This window comes from Ursus americanus, chromosome 26 (genome assembly GCF_024610735.1).
Source record: "Ursus americanus isolate L20-20 chromosome 26, mUrsAme1.1.p, whole genome shotgun sequence".
In the NCBI taxonomy this organism is placed as follows: Eukaryota; Metazoa; Chordata; class Mammalia; order Carnivora; family Ursidae; genus Ursus; species Ursus americanus.
In genome coordinates this window covers 2,092,676-2,110,855 of record NC_142152.1, presented here as the reverse complement: position 1 = coordinate 2,110,855, position 18,180 = coordinate 2,092,676, and the positions used below count along the sequence as shown (strand labels likewise).

Here is an 18,180-nt window from a genome sequence, read left to right as displayed (position 1 = left end):
CGCTATACGTGTTCCAAGATGACTTAGAAACCGAACTGAAGAGAAATTGGAGGAAAGAGTAGAGTTTGATAAGTAGGAGGAATCCAAGAAGACACTGGGTTCATGGGTACAGCATGAGCAAAGGTAATGGCGCTGGGAATAGGCAGGTCTTATCAGGGAATTTTGAGGAGCCTAACTGGTTGGTGGAGATAATAATGTTGGTGATTGGTGGCTAGGTGCCGTTTATTGGGAGCTTCGATCCCAGCCTGACTCACTTAGAATGTTTCCTACAGGCAGTGAAGAGTCCTTAAATTGGGGGGCTAGGTAGTTATAAAGAGTATGTTTTAAGAAGTTTAATGTGATGTTATATTGCAGAATAGTTTGGAAAACAGAAGACCACTTAGGAAGCTTAATTAAGTCTAAGGTGGTAGGAATACAAGTTGAAAGGAATTTGGAAAGTACTTTAGAGGGAAGAAATGCCTTCAGTGCGATGGATCAGGATCACTGGGGGAATGAAAGAAATAGGACACTGATTTTTATAAGGGAAAGAAAACAAGTATATTGCAAAGAGGTGCTCCAAAACAAGTTCGGTGATATCAGAATGTTATTTTAACTTTTTTTTTTTTTCTGGGACGCTTAATTAAAAGCCATGGAATGACTCCACAAGTTTTTATCCAAAACGATACAGTTTAGTTTAAAAGTGATGATTTAGGGCCATATATTATCATTAACTATTAGACACGGTAATGCTTGCTGAATCATAACACTTGTTAGAGATATTTGGTAGTAGCTTTTTCATCACTTTAGGTTTATGGGGAAGTAGGAAGTTGTCTTGCTTTGATATGCTCTGTCTACCACATTACTAGTCTCCAAATCAAATCTTGGAATTGAGATGCGGATTCCTGATTGATTTGAAATGTCTGGCTCTCGTTGGCACTGGGGTCCAGAAATTTGTTTCCAGGTGTGGCGTTTGATTCTTCTTGTGTTATTGAAGTTCACATTCCCATCCCTCTCTTTAAAGAAATACATCATTTTCAACTTCAACTTTGTATGAAGAAGAAATCACTAGAAACTAAGAACTTAGCTGTCAAGATCTTAAGATATCACCAAATATCGTGACAAGGATATTTTTGCCATATGTTGGGAGATAAACTTTGGTGTGGTCCTAGGCCCAAGCATTCCACAAGAAGTGAGAGTCAGTGTCCCTGAATAGGTATTTTGCCCTTTCATTAATTCTTACAATTCAACATATTTCCATCTCAACCAGACCATCGTTCTAATTTGTGGATAGAGCAAGAAAAGTGACACAGGTTTTTTATCTCTTTAGCTACTATCTCTTCAGGCTTTCCGAACTGGCTTGAATCCTAGAGGTTCCATCTGAGAACTAAGCCTCATTCAGTCCATAGGAGACCGAGCGGGTGTGTTCATTTGTTTGTTAATAATATATGGACTGCCTAATTAAAATCTGTTGGAGGAAATTATTATCCGAAGTAATGTATTAACCATATAATGTGTTGGGATAGTGCTGGGTGACTGTCATCATTTCTGCTGCTACAGTTTATAAAAAGGAAAAGAAAGTCGGTTCTTTTTGTTGGGAAAGAAGATTTCATGTTATCTGTATTTGCAGGCTTTCTGGCTCACATGCTGGAGGAATCCTTGCTGCGGGGGTGTTTTCATTTTCCCGTCTAACATGGCAGTGGTCCACTGCAGCAGAGGTTTTTAGCTTAAACAATCTGTTTGTGGGGCTGCTTATGGCTCTTACTGTACATTTTGAGGAGGCAGCAACTGCAAAAGAAAGATCAAAGGTAACCTATTTTGATCAAAGTGAAATCACTTTTTGTTTTAATTTTTAGACAGATGCTATATTTCTTTTTAACTTTGGATGCTGTTGATCTGTCCTGATTACTGTCAAGGTAATCTAGGCATGTTGAGAGAGAAAATATTCTGAGTTCTTGTACTGTGAACCATGATAGCCTTTATAAAACATGGGCCTTTTTTTTTTTTTCTTCTCCCAGAGTTCAGAAGTTTTTTGGAGAATGAGAGGATTGAAATCCCCTCTGAGTCCTATGGGAAAGATAGGCTTGTTGGTTGATTCCACCACTGTGCGTGTGCATGTGTGATTGTAAGATGCCAAGCTCTAGACTCACCACCTTAAATTATATACCATTATGGTACATTGACTTACTCTCCAATTGCAAAAAAAGTCCATATTTGTACTTTTTTTTTTAACTAAAAGAAGAGTATCACACGTATAAACAAAGTAGTTCAGAAGAGGTTACAGTGAATTATAAGGCAAACATAATATCAAGATCATTTGGAATGTGAAGGAACCCTGTCTTCTAAGAGCTTACAGTCTGCACATTGGAAGGTAACAAACCATCTTAGTAAAGGCGGCCTTTTGTTGTTAAAGAATATCCGAACAGAAGAAAACCGTGGTTTATCAGTGGTTTCCATAAACAGATGTGTGCTGTTATTAGAGTTCGTTTTTTGTCTAAAGTAAACTTTTTTCTGATTATGAAAATTCCAAAGTTCAAAAAGAGCAAAAACAGCACCCATAACCGGGTTTTTAAATTAAAAGTGTTCTATTTTATTTATTTAATTTAATAGGAGAAAAGGTAAAATGGAAAGAATGCCTGAGTGTTAGTTACAGACTTTAATAAGAATTACACAATATCCTATTACTGGTAGGACTTACCTAGTTATCACACCGGAATTTCTAAAACTTACTTTGAAGGCAGTCATTTCAGGTCAAACTGCAATGATGTGATAAAAAATATTATAAAAAAATATTGCTAAATATTAGTGTCTGTGGAAGCAAGACTGTTGTCTAAGGGGTTGATGTTAGCCTGACCTATGGTACAAATGCTTGGTTCTTATATAAAGAATAACTTTTTGCTATTGTGCTTACTTAAGAGTTTTAGGTAAATTTTAACTTAGATTTTATTTTTTTTTTTCAGATAGCTAAAATTGGTGCTTTCTGCTGTGGCCTTAGCTTATGTAATCAGCATACAATAGTACTGTATGTTTTGTGCATAATACCATGGATTCTCTTTCGACTTTTAAAAGAGAAGGTAGGTTTTCTGGTGTTTTTAATGAAAATTCATATTTTATTAAGGCCCGATATAACATTTGTGGCATAAAACATGGGACTTTCTTTTTTTTTTTTTTTAGTTTTATATAAAGTAGAAATGACCCGAGGCTCTAACAACATTGACTGAAAAAAAAATAGGATTTACAAAAATTATGCAGTATTGATTGCAGTGGCATCTGGTCTGATTCATAATTCTCTTACTGATTCTGAGAAGCACCTTGATAATAATAGGCTACAAGGAGTTAAAACAAAATAGCAAATTTCCTTGGTTGTTTTATTATCTGTCCTGAAACAAAGGATAGTGTATTAATAATAGTTTATTCGTTGACCCAGCTGTTTGTTGCGGGCCTGTGCTGTGCTACATGCCGCTCTAGGTGTTAGAGATTCAGCCCCCGACAAAACAGACCTCATCGCCGCTATCGTGAACCAAGTAATGAAATCTCTGGTAAATAACAACCTCGTTTTCTCAGAACAGATCTGTCTGGAATTAAAAATGATTTACTTTAGTTTTCCCTTTCCCTCAAAGGAAAACTGATTCTTGATTTAAATGGCGGTGTAAAATAATGTAAGAAAATTACTATACTGTGTAAGGCATTGTGAGATGGACTGAAGAAGGCAGGGAGCTGAGTTAGACATGAGGTTTTGGAGAGATAGAAGCCCTTTACTCTGTCAGTTTTCCTCCTAGAGGTTAAAACAATCTAAATACAAAGCCAGTACTAGAGTCATTTTACTGGATTGTTTGTTTGTTTGTTAATTATACCTAAGCTACATTTATTTATTTATCATTTCATTATTTATTGCTATACTCAGAATTATATTAGAAAACACATGTCTAGTAAAATTATTATACAGAAATAGGGAAATTATAACAAATCTTTAGGTAATTGGATTTACTGTACTTGAACATATTTTGTTTTTAGCTTCTGGCAACAAAGCAAAAAGGATAGCATGGAGGTTATAAAATTCTTATGTGTTTAAAAAAACGGAAATAACAATTGACAGGAAAGATCAACTTTTTCTTGGAGCTGAATTCTGTTCAGTCAGTCACGTTCAACCTTATATGAGGAATATTAAACAGCATAACAGGTCGTGTCTAACAGTGGTTTTATAGAATATACAGAAGGTTCTTTATCTGGTTTTTTATTCTATAAACCCTTGATTTTAAAAAATGGAGATACGACATAAAAAATATAATTCAGTGAAGACCTTTCTATGGATTACAAACCTGAAGAGACCCAGATATTTTTCTTGTGGATTGATGGATGCGTAGATGGGTGCATTAATATCCTGCTGTCAGGTATCTTGGCCAGGCTTCTTTTTTTTTTTATCCAGTCTTCATTTCTTTCTCTCTCTTTTTTTTTCCCCCAGCTTATTGACATACAGTTGACATAGTACATTGTGGAAATTTAAGGTGTACAACATGATGATTTGATGTTTGGATATATTGTAAAATGATTGCCACAGTGAAGTTAGCTAACACGTCTCTTACCTCACATAGTTTCGGTTGGGTGTGTTGAGAACTTTTAAGATCTACTCTCTTAGCATCTTTCAAATACATGGTACAGTCCTATAGTCCCCATACTGGACATTACATTCCCCAGAACTTATTCATATTATAACTGAAAGTTTGCACACTTTGACCACCTTCACCCATTTCCCTCATTCCCTACTCCCTGCCTCAAACGATCATCCATCTACTTTGTTTCTGTGAGTTCAGTTTTTTTTAGGTCCCGCTGTAGGTAAGGTCATACAGGATTTGTCTTTCTCTATATGACTCATTTCATTTAGTGTAATACTCTCAAGTTTTATCCCTGTTGCAAATGGCAGGATTTTCTTCTTTTTGTGCCTGAATAATACTCCATAGTATGTATGTATGTTTTTTATGTTTTCTCTTAGGAGTTTTATGGTTTCAGGTCTTAAAATCAAGTCTTTATCCATTTTGAGTTAGTTTTTGTATGTGGTGTAAGATAGTGGTCCATTTTCATTCTTTTGCATGTGACTGCCCAGTTTTCCTAACACTATTTATTGTCCTTTTCCCCTTGAATATTTTTGCCTCTTTGCCGTAAATGAATTAACCATATATGCATGGGTTTATTTCTGGGCTCTCTATGCTGTTCCATTGATTTATGTATCTGTTTTTATGCCAATACCATACTGTTTTAAATACTATAGCTTTGTAGGTATAGTTTGAAATCAGGGAGTGTGATGCCTGCAGCTTTGTTGTTCTTTTTCAAAACTGCTTGGACGATTTGGGATCTTTTGTGGTTTCATAGAAATGGATTGTTTGTTCTATTTCTAAAATGACAGTGGAATTTTGTTAGAGATTGCATTGAATGTATAGATTGTTTTGGCTGTTCTAACAAGGCTAATTCTTCCAATCCATGAACGTGGTATATCTTTCTATTTATTTATATCTTCTTCGATTTCTTTAATCAGTGTCTTACAGTTTTCAGTGTACAGGTCTTTCACCTCCTTGGTTACATTAATTTGTAGGTATTTTATTCTTTTTGATGCACTTGTAAACAGAATTGGTTTAATTTCTCTCTGATAGTTCACTGTTAGTGTATAAAAAAGGCAACAGATTATTGATTTTGTACCCTGCAACTTTATTTTTATTTTTTATTTTTTTAAAGATTTTATTTATTTATTCGACAGAGATAGAGACAGCCAGCAAGAGAGAGAACACAAGCAGGGGGAGTGGGAGAGGAAGAAGCAGGCTCATAGCGGAGGAGCCTGACGTGGGGCTCGATCCCATAACGCCGGGATCACGCCCTAAGCCGAAGGCAGACACTCAACCGCTGTGCCACCCAGGCGCCCCCTCTACCCTGCAACTTTATTGATTTCAGTTAATAGTTCGACAGTTTTTTGGTGGAGTCTTTAGGGTTTTCATTATATAAAATCATGTCACTTACAAATAGTGACAGTTTCACTTCTTCCTTTTCAATTGTATGCTTTTCATACTTTTTCCTGCCTGATTGCTCTGGCTAGGACTTCCAATACTTCGTTGAATAAGAGCGGTGAGAGTGGGCATCCTTGTCTTATTACTGATCTTAGAGGAAGTGCTTTTAGCTTCTCACTGTCAAGTATGATGTTAGCTGTGGGCTTGTCATGTATGGCCATTCAGTGGCCATATACCTACTTTGTTAAGAGTCATTATCATAAAAGAATTTTGTAAATTTTTTTTTTGCATCTATTGAGATGATCATATGGTTTTTGTCTTTCATTCTGTTAATGTGGTGTATCATGTTGATTGATTTGCAGATGTTGAACTGTCATTGCATCCCTGGAATAAACCCCACTTGATCATGGCATATGATCCTTGTGATGTATTGTTAAATTCAATTTACTAATATTTTTTGAGGATTTTTGCATTTATGTTATCAGGGATATCTGATATGGCCTGTAATTTTATTTCTTTCTTTTCTTTACTTTTTTAAGTTTTTTTTTTTTTTTTTTTTTACTTTTAATGATTTTTTATTATATTATGTTAGTCACCGTACAGTACATCCCCGGTTTCCGATGTAAAGTTCGATGATTCATTAGTTGCGTATAACACCCAGTGCACCATGCAATACGTGCCCTCCTTACTACCCATCACCGGTCTATCCCATCCCCCCACCCCCCTCCCCTCTGAAGCCCTCAGTTTGTTTCTCATAGTCCATAGTCTCTCATGTTTCATTCCCCCTTCTGATTACCCCCCTTTCTTTATCCCTTTCTTCCCCTACCAATCATCCTAGTTCTTATGTTCCATAGATGAGAGAAATCATATGATATTTGTCTTTCTCTGCTTGACTTATTTCACTTAGCATTATCTCCTCCAGTGCCGTCCATGTTGCAGCAAATGTTGAGAAATCATTCTTTCTGATAGCTGAGTAATATTCCATTGTATATATGGACCACAACTTCTTAATCCAGTCATCTGTTGAAGGGCATCTCGGCTCCTTCCACGATTTAGCTATTGTGGACAATGCTGCTATGAACATTGGGGTGCATATGGCCCTTCTCTTCACTACGTCTGTATCTTTAGGGTAAACACCCAGTAGTGCAATGGCTAGGTCATAGGGTAGCTCAATTTTTAACTTTTTAAGGGACCTCCACACTGTTTTCCAGAGTGGCTGTACCAACTTGCATTCCCACCAACAATGTAGGAGGGATCCCCTTTCTCCACATCCTCTCCAACAATTGTTGTTTCTTGCCTTGTTAATTTTTGCCATTCTAACTGGCTAAGGTGGTATCTCAGTGTGGTTTTGATTTGAATTTCCCTGATGGCTAATGATTTTGAACATTTTTTCATGTGTCTGTTAGCCATTTGTATGTCTTCATTGGAAAAGTGTCTGTTCATATCTTTTGCCCATTTTTTGATTTATTTGTTTCTCGTGTATTGAGTTTGAGAAGTTCTTTGTAGATCTTGGATACCAGTCTTTTATCTGTAGTGTCATTTGCAGATATATTCTCCCATTCCGTGGGCTGCCTCTTAGTTTTTTTGACTGTTTCCTTGGCTGTGCAGAAGCTTTTTATCTTGATGAAGTCCCATAAGTTCATTTCATCTTTTGTTCCTCTTGCCTTTGGAGATGTGTCATGAAAAAGGTTGCTTTGGCCGATGTCATAGAGGTTGCTGCCTATGTTCTCCTCTAGAATTTTGATGGATTCCTGTCTCACATCGAGGTCTTTCATCCATTTGGAGTTTATTTTTGTGTATGGTGTGAGAGAGTGGTCAAGTTTCATTCTTTTGCATGTAGCTGTCCAATTTTCCCAGCACCATTTATTGAAGAGACTGTCTTTTTTCCACCGGATGTTTTTTCCTGCTTTATCAAAGATTAGTTGCCCAAAGAGCCGAGGGTCCATTTCTGGGTTCTCTATTCTGTTCCATTGGTCTATGTGTCTGTTTTTGTGCCAGTACCATGCTGTCTTTGTGATCACAGCTTTGTAGTACAGCTCAAAATCTGGCATTGTGATGCCCCCAGCTTTGTTTTTCCTTTTCAACAGTTCCTTGGCGATTCGGGCCCGGCCTATAATTTTTTTAATTTATTTTTTTTGGTGTCCCTCTCTGGTTTTGATATCAGGGTAATGTTGGTTTCATAAAACATGTCTGGAAGCACTCCCAACTCTTTAGTTTTTTTGGAAGAGTATAAGGAGGATGGATATTATATCTTTATATGTTTGGTAGAATTTATCAGTGAAGCTGTCTGGTCTAGGACTTTTGTTGGGAGTTTTTAAGTTACTGATTCCATCTCTTTACTAGTAATCAATCTAGTCAGATTTTCTATTTCTTCATGATTCAGTCTTGGAAGATTGTATGTTTTTAGGAATTTATCCATTTCTTCTAAATTGTTCAATTTGTTGGTGTATAATTGTTCATAGCAGTCTCTTATGATCCTTTGGATTTCTTTGGTATCAGTTGTAACTTCTGTTTAATTTCTGATTTTATTTATTTGAGCCCTCTCTCTTTTTTTCTTAGTCTAGCTAAAGGTTTGTCAATTTTGTTAATCTTTTCCAAAAACCAGCTCTTAGTTTCATTGGTCTTTTCTATTGTCTTTTCAGTCTCTACTTCATTTCTTTTCACTCCGATCTATTCCTTTTTCCTACAATTTGGGGCTTCATCTGTTCATATTTTTAGTTCTTTTCGTTGTAAAGTTAGATTGTTAATCTGAGATTTTTCTTCTTAACTGTCTCTACGAACTTGCCTCTTAGAACTGCTTTTGCTGCATCCTATAGATTTTGGTGTATTGTATTTATTTTCTTTTTTTGGTGTGTTGTATTTCCATTTTCATTTGTCTCAAGGTATTTTTTAATTTCTTTTTTGATGTCTTCATTGACCCATTGGTTGTTCAGTAGTATGTTGTTTCATCTTCACATATTTATAACTTTTCCAGTTTTCCTCTTGTAATTGATTTCCAGTTTCATATTGTGTTCAGAAAAGATGCTTGATATGATTTTAGTCTTTAATTTACTGAAACATGTTTTGTGGCCTATCATATGATCTATCCTGGAGAATGTTCCATGTGCACCTGAGAAGAAAGTGTTTTATGCTGTTTTTGGTTGGAATGTTGTGTATATATATATATATATATATATATATATATATATATATATATCCATTATTCCATCTAATGTTGTTTTAAGGTTGATGTTTCCTTACTATTTTCTGTCTGGCTGATCTATCCATTAATATAAGTGAGGTATTAAAGTCCCCTCGTATTATTTTATTCCTGTCATTTTCTCCCTTTAAGTCTGTTGGTATTAGCTTTATGTATTTAGGTATTTCTTCATTGGGTACGTAAGTATTGGCAAATGTTACATCTTTTGCTGGATTGACCTCTTTATCATTATGTAATGCCTGTCTTTGTCTGTTATTACAGTCTTTGTTTTAAATCTATTTTGTCTGATGTCAGTATAGTTACTCCTACTTTCTTTTGGTTTCCATTTGCTTGAAACATCTTTTTTCCATCCTTCATTTTCAGTCTGTGTGTGTACTTGTATCTGAAGTGAGTCTCTTACAGGCAGCAGATAAATGGGTCTTGTTTCTTTATCCGTTCAGCCATTTTCTGCCATTGATTGGAGAATTTAGTCCATTTACATTTAAAGAAATTGATTGGTATGTACTTACTGCCATTTTATTAATTGTTTTCCATCTGTTTTGTAATTCCTCTCTGTTCTTCTCTTGGTTTCTTACCTTGTGGTTTGATGACTTTTGTAGTATTACACTTAGATTCCTTTCTCATTATCTGTTGTCTGTCTACTGTGGGTTTTGCTTTGTGGTTATGACGAGGCTCATATATAACAGCCTGTATAGATATATAACAAGCTATTTAAGTGGATAACAAATTATGTTTGAACGCATTCTAAAACTATATTTTCATTCCTCTTGCCCTGTGGTTTATTGATGTCATATTTTACATCTTTTTATTTTCGTATCCCTTAACTACTTACTGTATTTGCGGTTATTTTTACTACTTTTATCTTTTAACCTTCATACTAGCTTTATAAGTGATTAAACCACTGCTACATATTTACGTTTACCAGTGATATTTTAAAAATATTTTTTTATTACTAATTAATACCCTTTCCTTTTAGCTTAAAGAAATTCTTTTAACATTTGTTATGAGTCTAGTTTAGTGCCAGTGAACTCCTTTAGCTTTTGTTTATCGGGAAAGCTCTTTATCTCTCTGAGTGATAATTTAGCCAGGTAGTATTCTTGTTTGAGAGTTTTTTTCCTTTCAGATCTTTGAACGTATCATGCCATTCTCTTCTGACCTGCAAAGTTTCTGCTGAGAAATCTGCTGATAGCCTTATGGGGATTTCCTTATATGTAATAAGTTGTTTTTTCTCTTGCTTTTAAATTAACTTTTGATATTTTAATTATGTGTCTTGGTATGGGTCTCTTTGGGTTCATCTTCTTTGGAATTCTGGGCTTCCTGATTTGGTTGTCTGTTTCTTTTCCCAGGTAAGGGAAGTTTTTGGCAATTATTTCTTCAAATAAGCTTTCTGCCCCATTCTCTCTTCTCTTTCTGGGGCTTCTATAATACACATGTTATTCTGCTTGATATGACCCATAAATCTCTTAAGCTATCTTCAGTTTTAAGATAAGCTATCTTTCAGTTTTTTGCTGCTTGGTTTGGCTGAGTGCCATTGCCCTGTGTTTTATTTAGCTCATTGATTCTTTCTGCTTCATCTAGTCTGCTGTTGAACTCCTATAGTGTATTTTTCAGTTCAGTTATTGTATTCTTCAGTTCTGTGACTTCTGTTTGGTACTGTCTTATATTTTCTGTGTCTTTGTTGAACTTCTCACTGTGTTTATCCATTCTTCTCCCAAGTGTGGTGAGCATCATTATGACCATTACTTTTTTTTTTTTAAGATTTTATTTATTTAACAGAGAGAGACACAGCGAGAGGGGGAACACAAGCAGGGGGAGAGGGAGAGGGAGAAGCAGACTCCCCGCTGAGCAGGGAGCCTGATGCGGGGCTTGATCCCAGGACGCTGGGATCATGACCTGAGCCGAAGGCAGAAGCTTAACAACTGAGCCACCCAGGCGCCCCTATGACCATTACTTTTAACTCTTTGTCAGACAAATTACTTATCTCTGTTTCATTAAGATTTTTTCCCAGGCTTTTATCTTGTTCTTTTGTTTGCAATATATTCCTCTCTCCTCATTTTGCTTGACTCTCTGTGGTTGTTTCTGTGCATTAGATAAAATAGCTGTCTCTCCCAGTCTTGCAGGATTGGCTCTGTGTAGGAGATGAGCCTCATTGTTTAACTTTGCTCTAGCTCTTGGTTTTCTCTCAAACCTTTATTATTGTCTAAGCAGCCTGAGTTTCTCTTGGTAGGTTCTAGTTATTGTGTCAAGACTTGTGAGTGTTCCAGAGGGAGGGATCTCAGTCAGCACCTAGTTTCAGGCTGATTGGAAACCAGCCCCTCAGTCAGCATCTTTAAGGTATACAAATGTATACAGTCCTGAGAGACTGCAATCATTGACTGTACTAGCCTCCAGACCAAGTGATCTGGGGGGGAGGGAGTCTCCCCTTAGGGACTATTGCAAATTCAGGGTTCCAGATGAGTGTATGAGCTTCTTTCTGGCAGGTGCAGGCAAGCTGTAATGAGGCCAGGTGAGAACTCAGAGATGGTATCCTTCAGCCTGTGTTCCCTGAGAGCACGTCTGTAGCCTTTAGATGTGTTGGTAAACCTGAAACCTACCCCTCAGCCTGAAGTTTGTTCATAGGAAGACCAGGTGCTGTTTTAGTCTGTTGTCAGTGCAGTCCCTTGGGGATGGTAGCCTGCCAAGAACTGTCTTTCCAGTTGTTTTAGACCCATTGGACCCAAAAATGCAATTCCCCTTGGCCACCAGATCCAGGCACTTAAGGGGCATCCACTGTGTGGGCTGTGCACCGTGGCTGACTTTGGTGGAGCCGTGGTGGAGGGGTATGTGAGGTTGGGCATTTGCCTGGCTGGCTTTGGCAGAGCTGTGATGGAGTGGCACACAGGAGTGGGCACACTCACGGCACTAGCAGGATAGAGGAAGAACGCCAGAAATGGCATGCTTCAATGTCTCTGTCCCCAGAGAGAGTTCTACCAGGCTTCTGTCCTTACAACAGACATATTAAGATTAGCAAATGAATCTTCTTCACTTATGGTCGTGCACTGCTTCCAGACTGCTGCTTCTGTACCAGGTTCTGGGGTGAGCGAGTCTGTATATGAGTCCTTAAGAGCAGCGTCTCTGTTCCCTACAGTCCTATAATTTTCCTGAACATTTGACCTATTGGCTTTCAAAACCAGACATTTGGTGGGGGATCATCTTTCTGGTGCAGGACCCAAAGGTTGGGGTGCCTTCCATGGGGCACAAACCCCTTGCTCCTCAGGGAGAAGTCCTGTATTTATGAGATCCCTCCTGACTGTGGGTTGCAGCACTGGGGTGGGGTTTTTGGTGAGACCACGTCTCTGCTTCTCCCACATATTTTCATGTGGCCCTTTTATTCTTTGTTGTGGAAGCACTTGCTCAGATAGTGTTCAGGTCTTTGTAGATTTGTCGTGTCTGCGGGAGGAGGTGAGTTGAGAATCTTCCTACCCCGCCATCTTAAACTCTGGATTACAATAGCTGCATAATCTGGTTTGAAATTAGGAAGTGTGATGCCTCCAGCTTCATTCCTCTTTTGCAAGGTTATTTTGGCTATTTGGGGTCTTTTGTGGTTCCATACAAATTTTAGGTTTTGTTTTTCTATTTCTGTTAAAAATGAGATTGGAGTCTTGATAGGGGTTTCATTGAATCTATAGATGGCTTTGTGTAATACGGACACTTAAAATATATTAATTCTTCCAATCTGTGAACAAGGGGTATCTTTCCATTTATTGTGTCTTCTTCATTTTCTTTCATCAATGCCTTGTAGTTTTCAGTGTACAGATTTTTCACCTCCTTGATTAAATTTATTGTTAAGTATTTTATTGTTTTTGATGTTATTGTGAATGAGATCATTTTCTTTCAGTTTATAGTTTATTGTTAGTGTGCAAAACATGTATTGGTAATGTACTACAAAACATGTATTGTTAATGTACAAAATTTGTACATTAATTTTGTATCCTGCAACTTTATTGAATTCATTTATTAGTCTAACAGTTTTTTTGGTAGAGTCTAGGATTTTCTCTATATAAGAGCATGTCATCTGCAAATAGAGACAGTTTTACTTCTTCTCTGATTTGGATGTCTTTTATTTCTTTTTCTTGCCTGAATACTCTGACCAGGATTTCCAGGACTGTATTGAACAGGAATTGGTGAGAGTGGGCACCCTTGTCTTATTCCTGATCTTAGAGGAAAAGCTTTCAGTCTTTCACCATTGAGGATGATGTTAGCTATGGGCTTGGCATATATGGACTTTATTATGTTAAAGTATGCCCCAGATCAACTAAATCAGAATTAGTTTAGGGTGGGATCAGCTACCGGCTCAGCTCTGCAGATGGGCAGAACGACTGGGATCTCTGCTTGGGCACAGCTGCAAGCAGGAACACAGTCTGCCAGATCTGAGCACCGGTTGCCGACAGCCCTGCTCCCCTTCTGTCTGCGTGATCCCCAGTGGTTGAGCCCAGCAGACCCCTTCCTCCCACCATGGTCATCAAGAGGTGAGAACTGAATGAACCTCCTGGGAAGTGTCCTGCCGTGCTGGGGGAGCTGGATGTCCACCTTGGACTCTGTTTTCCCACTGGAAAAACTGTTGCCCCAGGGGAGCTCTGTTCGTACAGTGCTGGGCTGGTGTTGGGGAGGAGTGATGCAGTCAGAGTGCTCCTTCTTATTTCGAATGTGGTTCTTCTCAGTCTGTATGGTCCAGGATGTGCTTTAGCCTCACCCCTGGATTCTGGGATTCTTCACAATGATGTCTTGTCTACAGATAGCTACTAGCTGGTCTTCTTGTGAGGGAGACTGAAGTCGGGAATGATCTGTGTTGCCATCTTGATGGCCTTCCTCCTAGGCAGGCTTTCAGATAATAGAGAGGTGCGTTGACTGACAGGAACTTAAAAAGTAAATATTTTGTGTTAGTTAATTGAAAGGAGAACCGTATGCTTTGTATAAAACGTGCAGGACTCAGAGTGGACAAGGTAGGAGCCTGATCTGAGAGCCTGTTTATTCTGTACTTAGGTCAGCTACTGATGAATAATGAAATTTGGGGAAGTATGACTCTTCAAAGGACAATTTCATTTTCACTAGTTAAATAGTAGAGAAAATAAGGAAAATAAGATCTACCAATGAAGCGACAGGGGAGTTGGATCTCACTGGTCAGATGATTTGAGGCAGAGTAAGAAGTCCTGAGTCAGTTGGTTGCAACCCTGGCTACTCAGATGATCTGGGAAGCTTTTAAAAAGTGTGTGTATGTGTGTACGTATGTGTATATGCTTGTATACATACATATATTTCTGTATATGTGTGTATATTTATGCCAATCCCACTCCAAAATAATTCTGATTTAATTGGTCCGGAGTGAGGCCCAGACATGGACATTTTCAAAAAGCTCTGCAGGGATTCTAATGTATATGTAGTTAGGACTCAGAGTCACTCTCCTGCGCTCTCTGAAAAAGCTCTCGTGTAATTGTCTCCCTGTTGATTTCTCACACAAAAGGAAAATTCTCCGTCAATTGCATTATGCCACTCTAAATTGAACTTTATAACGTGCAGAAACTGTCAAAATATAAACATTTGTTTTATTTGAAACTACTTTTAAGAATAGCAAAGGCAAAAAAAAAGAATAGCAAAGGCATGTTGCTCAATTAGTTATTTCTTATACTCTTTTCATGCCATTATTTTTATGCATCTCATTACCCCTTTAGAAATATCAAATGAAATCAGTACTATAGTAAAAAGACTCCATTTTCAATTAAGAGTGTTTATTTGAAAATGCTAATATAAGTCAACTGCTTGTTCTACTTCTGGTGAATGTGAACCTTGGTTCTTATATTCATTGTCACATGTGAATTTTCCTTTTTTGTAAAGGAAAAGTTGGGAATTTCCGATTATGATATTTGTAAGAGACCCCCTTTCCCAAGTACTAAAGCAACCACTATTTGAATCTTTTCGGATACCAGAATTCTTTTGATTGTAATCTTTATAAGACTTTGTCAGTATTGTCCTTTATTTTAGAAATGTGCAGGTGAGGGGGCGCCTGGGTGTCTCAGTCGGTTAAGCATCCAGCTCTTGATTTCAGCTCAGGTCATGATCTCAGGATCGTGTGATCGAGCCCTGTGTCAGGCTCCGTGCTCAGCGGGGAGTCTGCTTGTCCCTCTCCATCTTCCCCTCCCCCCTGCTCTTTCTCTCTCTTTCTCTTTCTCTCTCAAATAAATGAATAAATAAATAAATAAATAAAAGGACAGATGAGAAATACCTTCTCTTATGAGGCAACATTGTTACACATAAGAAATTTCCATCAGTACTCGTCCTATATGTACATTGAGGAAAAAGAGCATTTGGATGAATTGGGAGGTTATTTAAAAGCTAAAATATTTGTGACAAATATTTCCATGAAATATCCAAAACCCTTGCGGAAAGAATCATATTGTCAGTGTGTCATCATAATAGAGAATATAGTTGAAGTCTGCTGCTGGTGATGGTGATGAAGGGAATTGTATTGGAACAATATTTTGGGTATATTCAAAACCAGCCAAACCATCACGTGCACGTGTGTTATCTCAGCCATGTAATGCTGCATGTCATGACATAGTTTTAAATATAAACACAATACTCTGGAGTCTCCCCTAATATTATTTGCTTCACTCAGATTTCACCTGCCATGCAAAGGAGTTCAGAATGATGGAATTTTCTAGTAATCCACAGTACTCAGAAGGTTTAACAAAGTAGTATTCTGTGGTGACTTAATAGAAATTGAGAGATCAGCTCTGAGTGGACATTTTGATGTTTTCCTTGATGTGTTCTTGAAGTTCCAGGATGACTGGACTAAACGTAAACATTGTTGCACACTACGCTTTGATGCAGGAGCTCCCCCTGGGCACCCTGTTGAAGCTGAGTCTGTGCTTCTCTGCTGGCTTACTGCCTTACGCCTACCTTCCTGTCTCATCCTACCTCAATCAAGCCCGTTGGACCTGGGGAGACCAGACAACATTGCCAGGATTTTTGACGCATTTTCTCAGGGAAGAATACGGAACATTCAGTCTGGTAAACTTATATTTAAAGCCCTTTTAAGGAAGTAAGTGGTGAAACTTCAGTGTTCTGCCTGGGCCTTGACTAAAAAAAAAAAAAAAAAAACAATGTCTACCAATGACAGCACATAGAATTTTCATTTCAGTTATCTGTGTAACAGCCTTGCTCCTTGGAATGTGGCCTTTAACGTACATTAGGAAGAACTTGGAATCCTTTAACCTGACATCATAATGCTGTATATCCTGAATGTGCTTTCCAGAATAATAAACATGAAAAAGACTCTTCTGCCAGCACTTGAAACATTTCTTTCTTCTTAGCATTGGGTATCACTTTGGTCCCTTGGTCTGTGATTTAAAATATTTGGAAAAGATTAAGGAAAAAAAAAAAACCCTCAAAATTTTTAATTTACCTTGACCAAAACACTTTCTTTTTTCATATTTGACAAATAGTGTTCATGGTGGTATTTAGTGTAATACCTATGTGTAAATACCTTATAAGATATAATTTCACTGGACGTGTTTTTTAAAGTTCAAAAGGCCTTGCTTTCCCTGAAACGTAAGTTAGGGAAAAAAAACACCGAAGGTTTTTCTGCAAAATAAAAGGACAAACACATGGTGGGTTTTTTTTGCTTGTTTGTTTGTTTGTTTTTTTAAGATTTTATTTATTTATGTGACAGAGAGACAGCCAGCGAGAGAGGGAACACAGCAGGGGGAGTGGGAGAGGAAGAAGCATGCTCATAGCGGAGGAGCCTGATGTGGGACTCGATCCACGTACGCCAGGATCACGCCCTGAGCCGAAGGCAGACGCTTTAACGACTGCGCTACCCAGGCGCCCCTGCTTGTTTCTTTTTTTTAATAGAGACCGTTGTATCGGATTTTTCTGTCCTGCTCTGTGCTTTTTGTGCCTTACCCAAGAAGGCAGGTCTCTGAAGACTACGTATTATATGACACCATTGGTACAAAATTCTAAACCATGCAAAAATTAAACAATCTATTGCTCAAGGTACCTACGAAAGAAGTAGAACTATATATTTTTAGAAAGTAGGGGAATGATTAACACAAAATTCAAGGTAGTCGTTATCACTGGGGGGGGTGAGAAAAGCGAGGCCTGGGGACGCTTTGTGAGGTACTTTATGGTATTCACGCAGTTCCAGTTCTTAAGTGACTGGTGGCTCTTTAGATTTTTAAAAACTCTTTATCCCTTAAATATACATTGTATGCGTTGTTCGTATGTAGGAGATATTTCGTAATAAAATAGCTTAATGAAAGGTTAATTATTAATTACTTTTTGACTTAGTTTGATTCTTTAAATTTATACTCTGGCTTACTTCTGTGGGTTATTCCATTACAATACTGCTTGAGGGCCACTCCAGATTTGAAATTTGTATAATTCACACATAATTGTGAAATTATAGACTAACATGTGATAATGAGCTCTAATCAAAGTGCCTTAAAGACACTCTGTAACAAGAGTGTAAAGTCTGTTAATTCCTCAGTGTGTTAATCGTTCCTGCTGGAAATAGTTTAACTGATTTTTAGCCCATCATTATTTCTGTAGTTCTTCCTCCAGGATGTCTGTGTTCAGTTTCCACTGACTTCTCTTCAAAAACTCAGTAAGGCTCTGAAGCAAAGACCGAATGAAGAGAGATGTTGCACTGTCTACTTAAAACATGTATATTCGAAATCAAGACAGTTAAAATGCAGTAGCCTAACAAAGCTGCAGTTGAAGGCTGACGCAAATAGACTTCTTTCTCTCTTTTATGTTTAGGCCAAGTCTGAAACAGGATCCAGTATGTCTAAAATTCTGCTGTGAGTATGAAATATTTGAAACTGGTTTTAAGTGAATTCTCTGTTAGTTCCTAGACTAAGTGATTTGGGGGGCTTCTGGGCTGTCTTTGTGAAGCAGTGTGCTGAGAAGTGGCTCTCGCCGGCGTGGTCACTCGTCTTTTGTGTGTACTGGCAAACATTCGAGCATTTCCTT

The 18,180-nt window shown here is 37.8% G+C and overlaps 1 protein-coding gene across 4 annotated transcripts in view; it reads left to right on the top strand.

The window, feature by feature from the left end:
- TMEM260 (transmembrane protein 260) overlaps positions 1-18,180 on the top strand; it is a 72,532-nt gene that overhangs the window by 21,784 nt on the left and 32,568 nt on the right. For 3 of the 4 annotated variants that reach the window (XM_045810597.2, XM_045810595.2, XM_045810598.2), the window contains exons 4-7: positions 1,607-1,784; positions 2,937-3,050; positions 16,036-16,215; positions 17,968-18,008. In XM_045810597.2, the coding sequence (XP_045666553.2) occupies positions 1,607-1,784; positions 2,937-3,050; positions 16,036-16,215; positions 17,968-18,008 (513 nt within the window). The remainder of the gene's footprint in view (positions 1-1,606; positions 1,785-2,936; positions 3,051-16,035; positions 16,216-17,967; positions 18,009-18,180) is intronic. The other variant, XM_045810596.2, reaches the window with a different exon arrangement.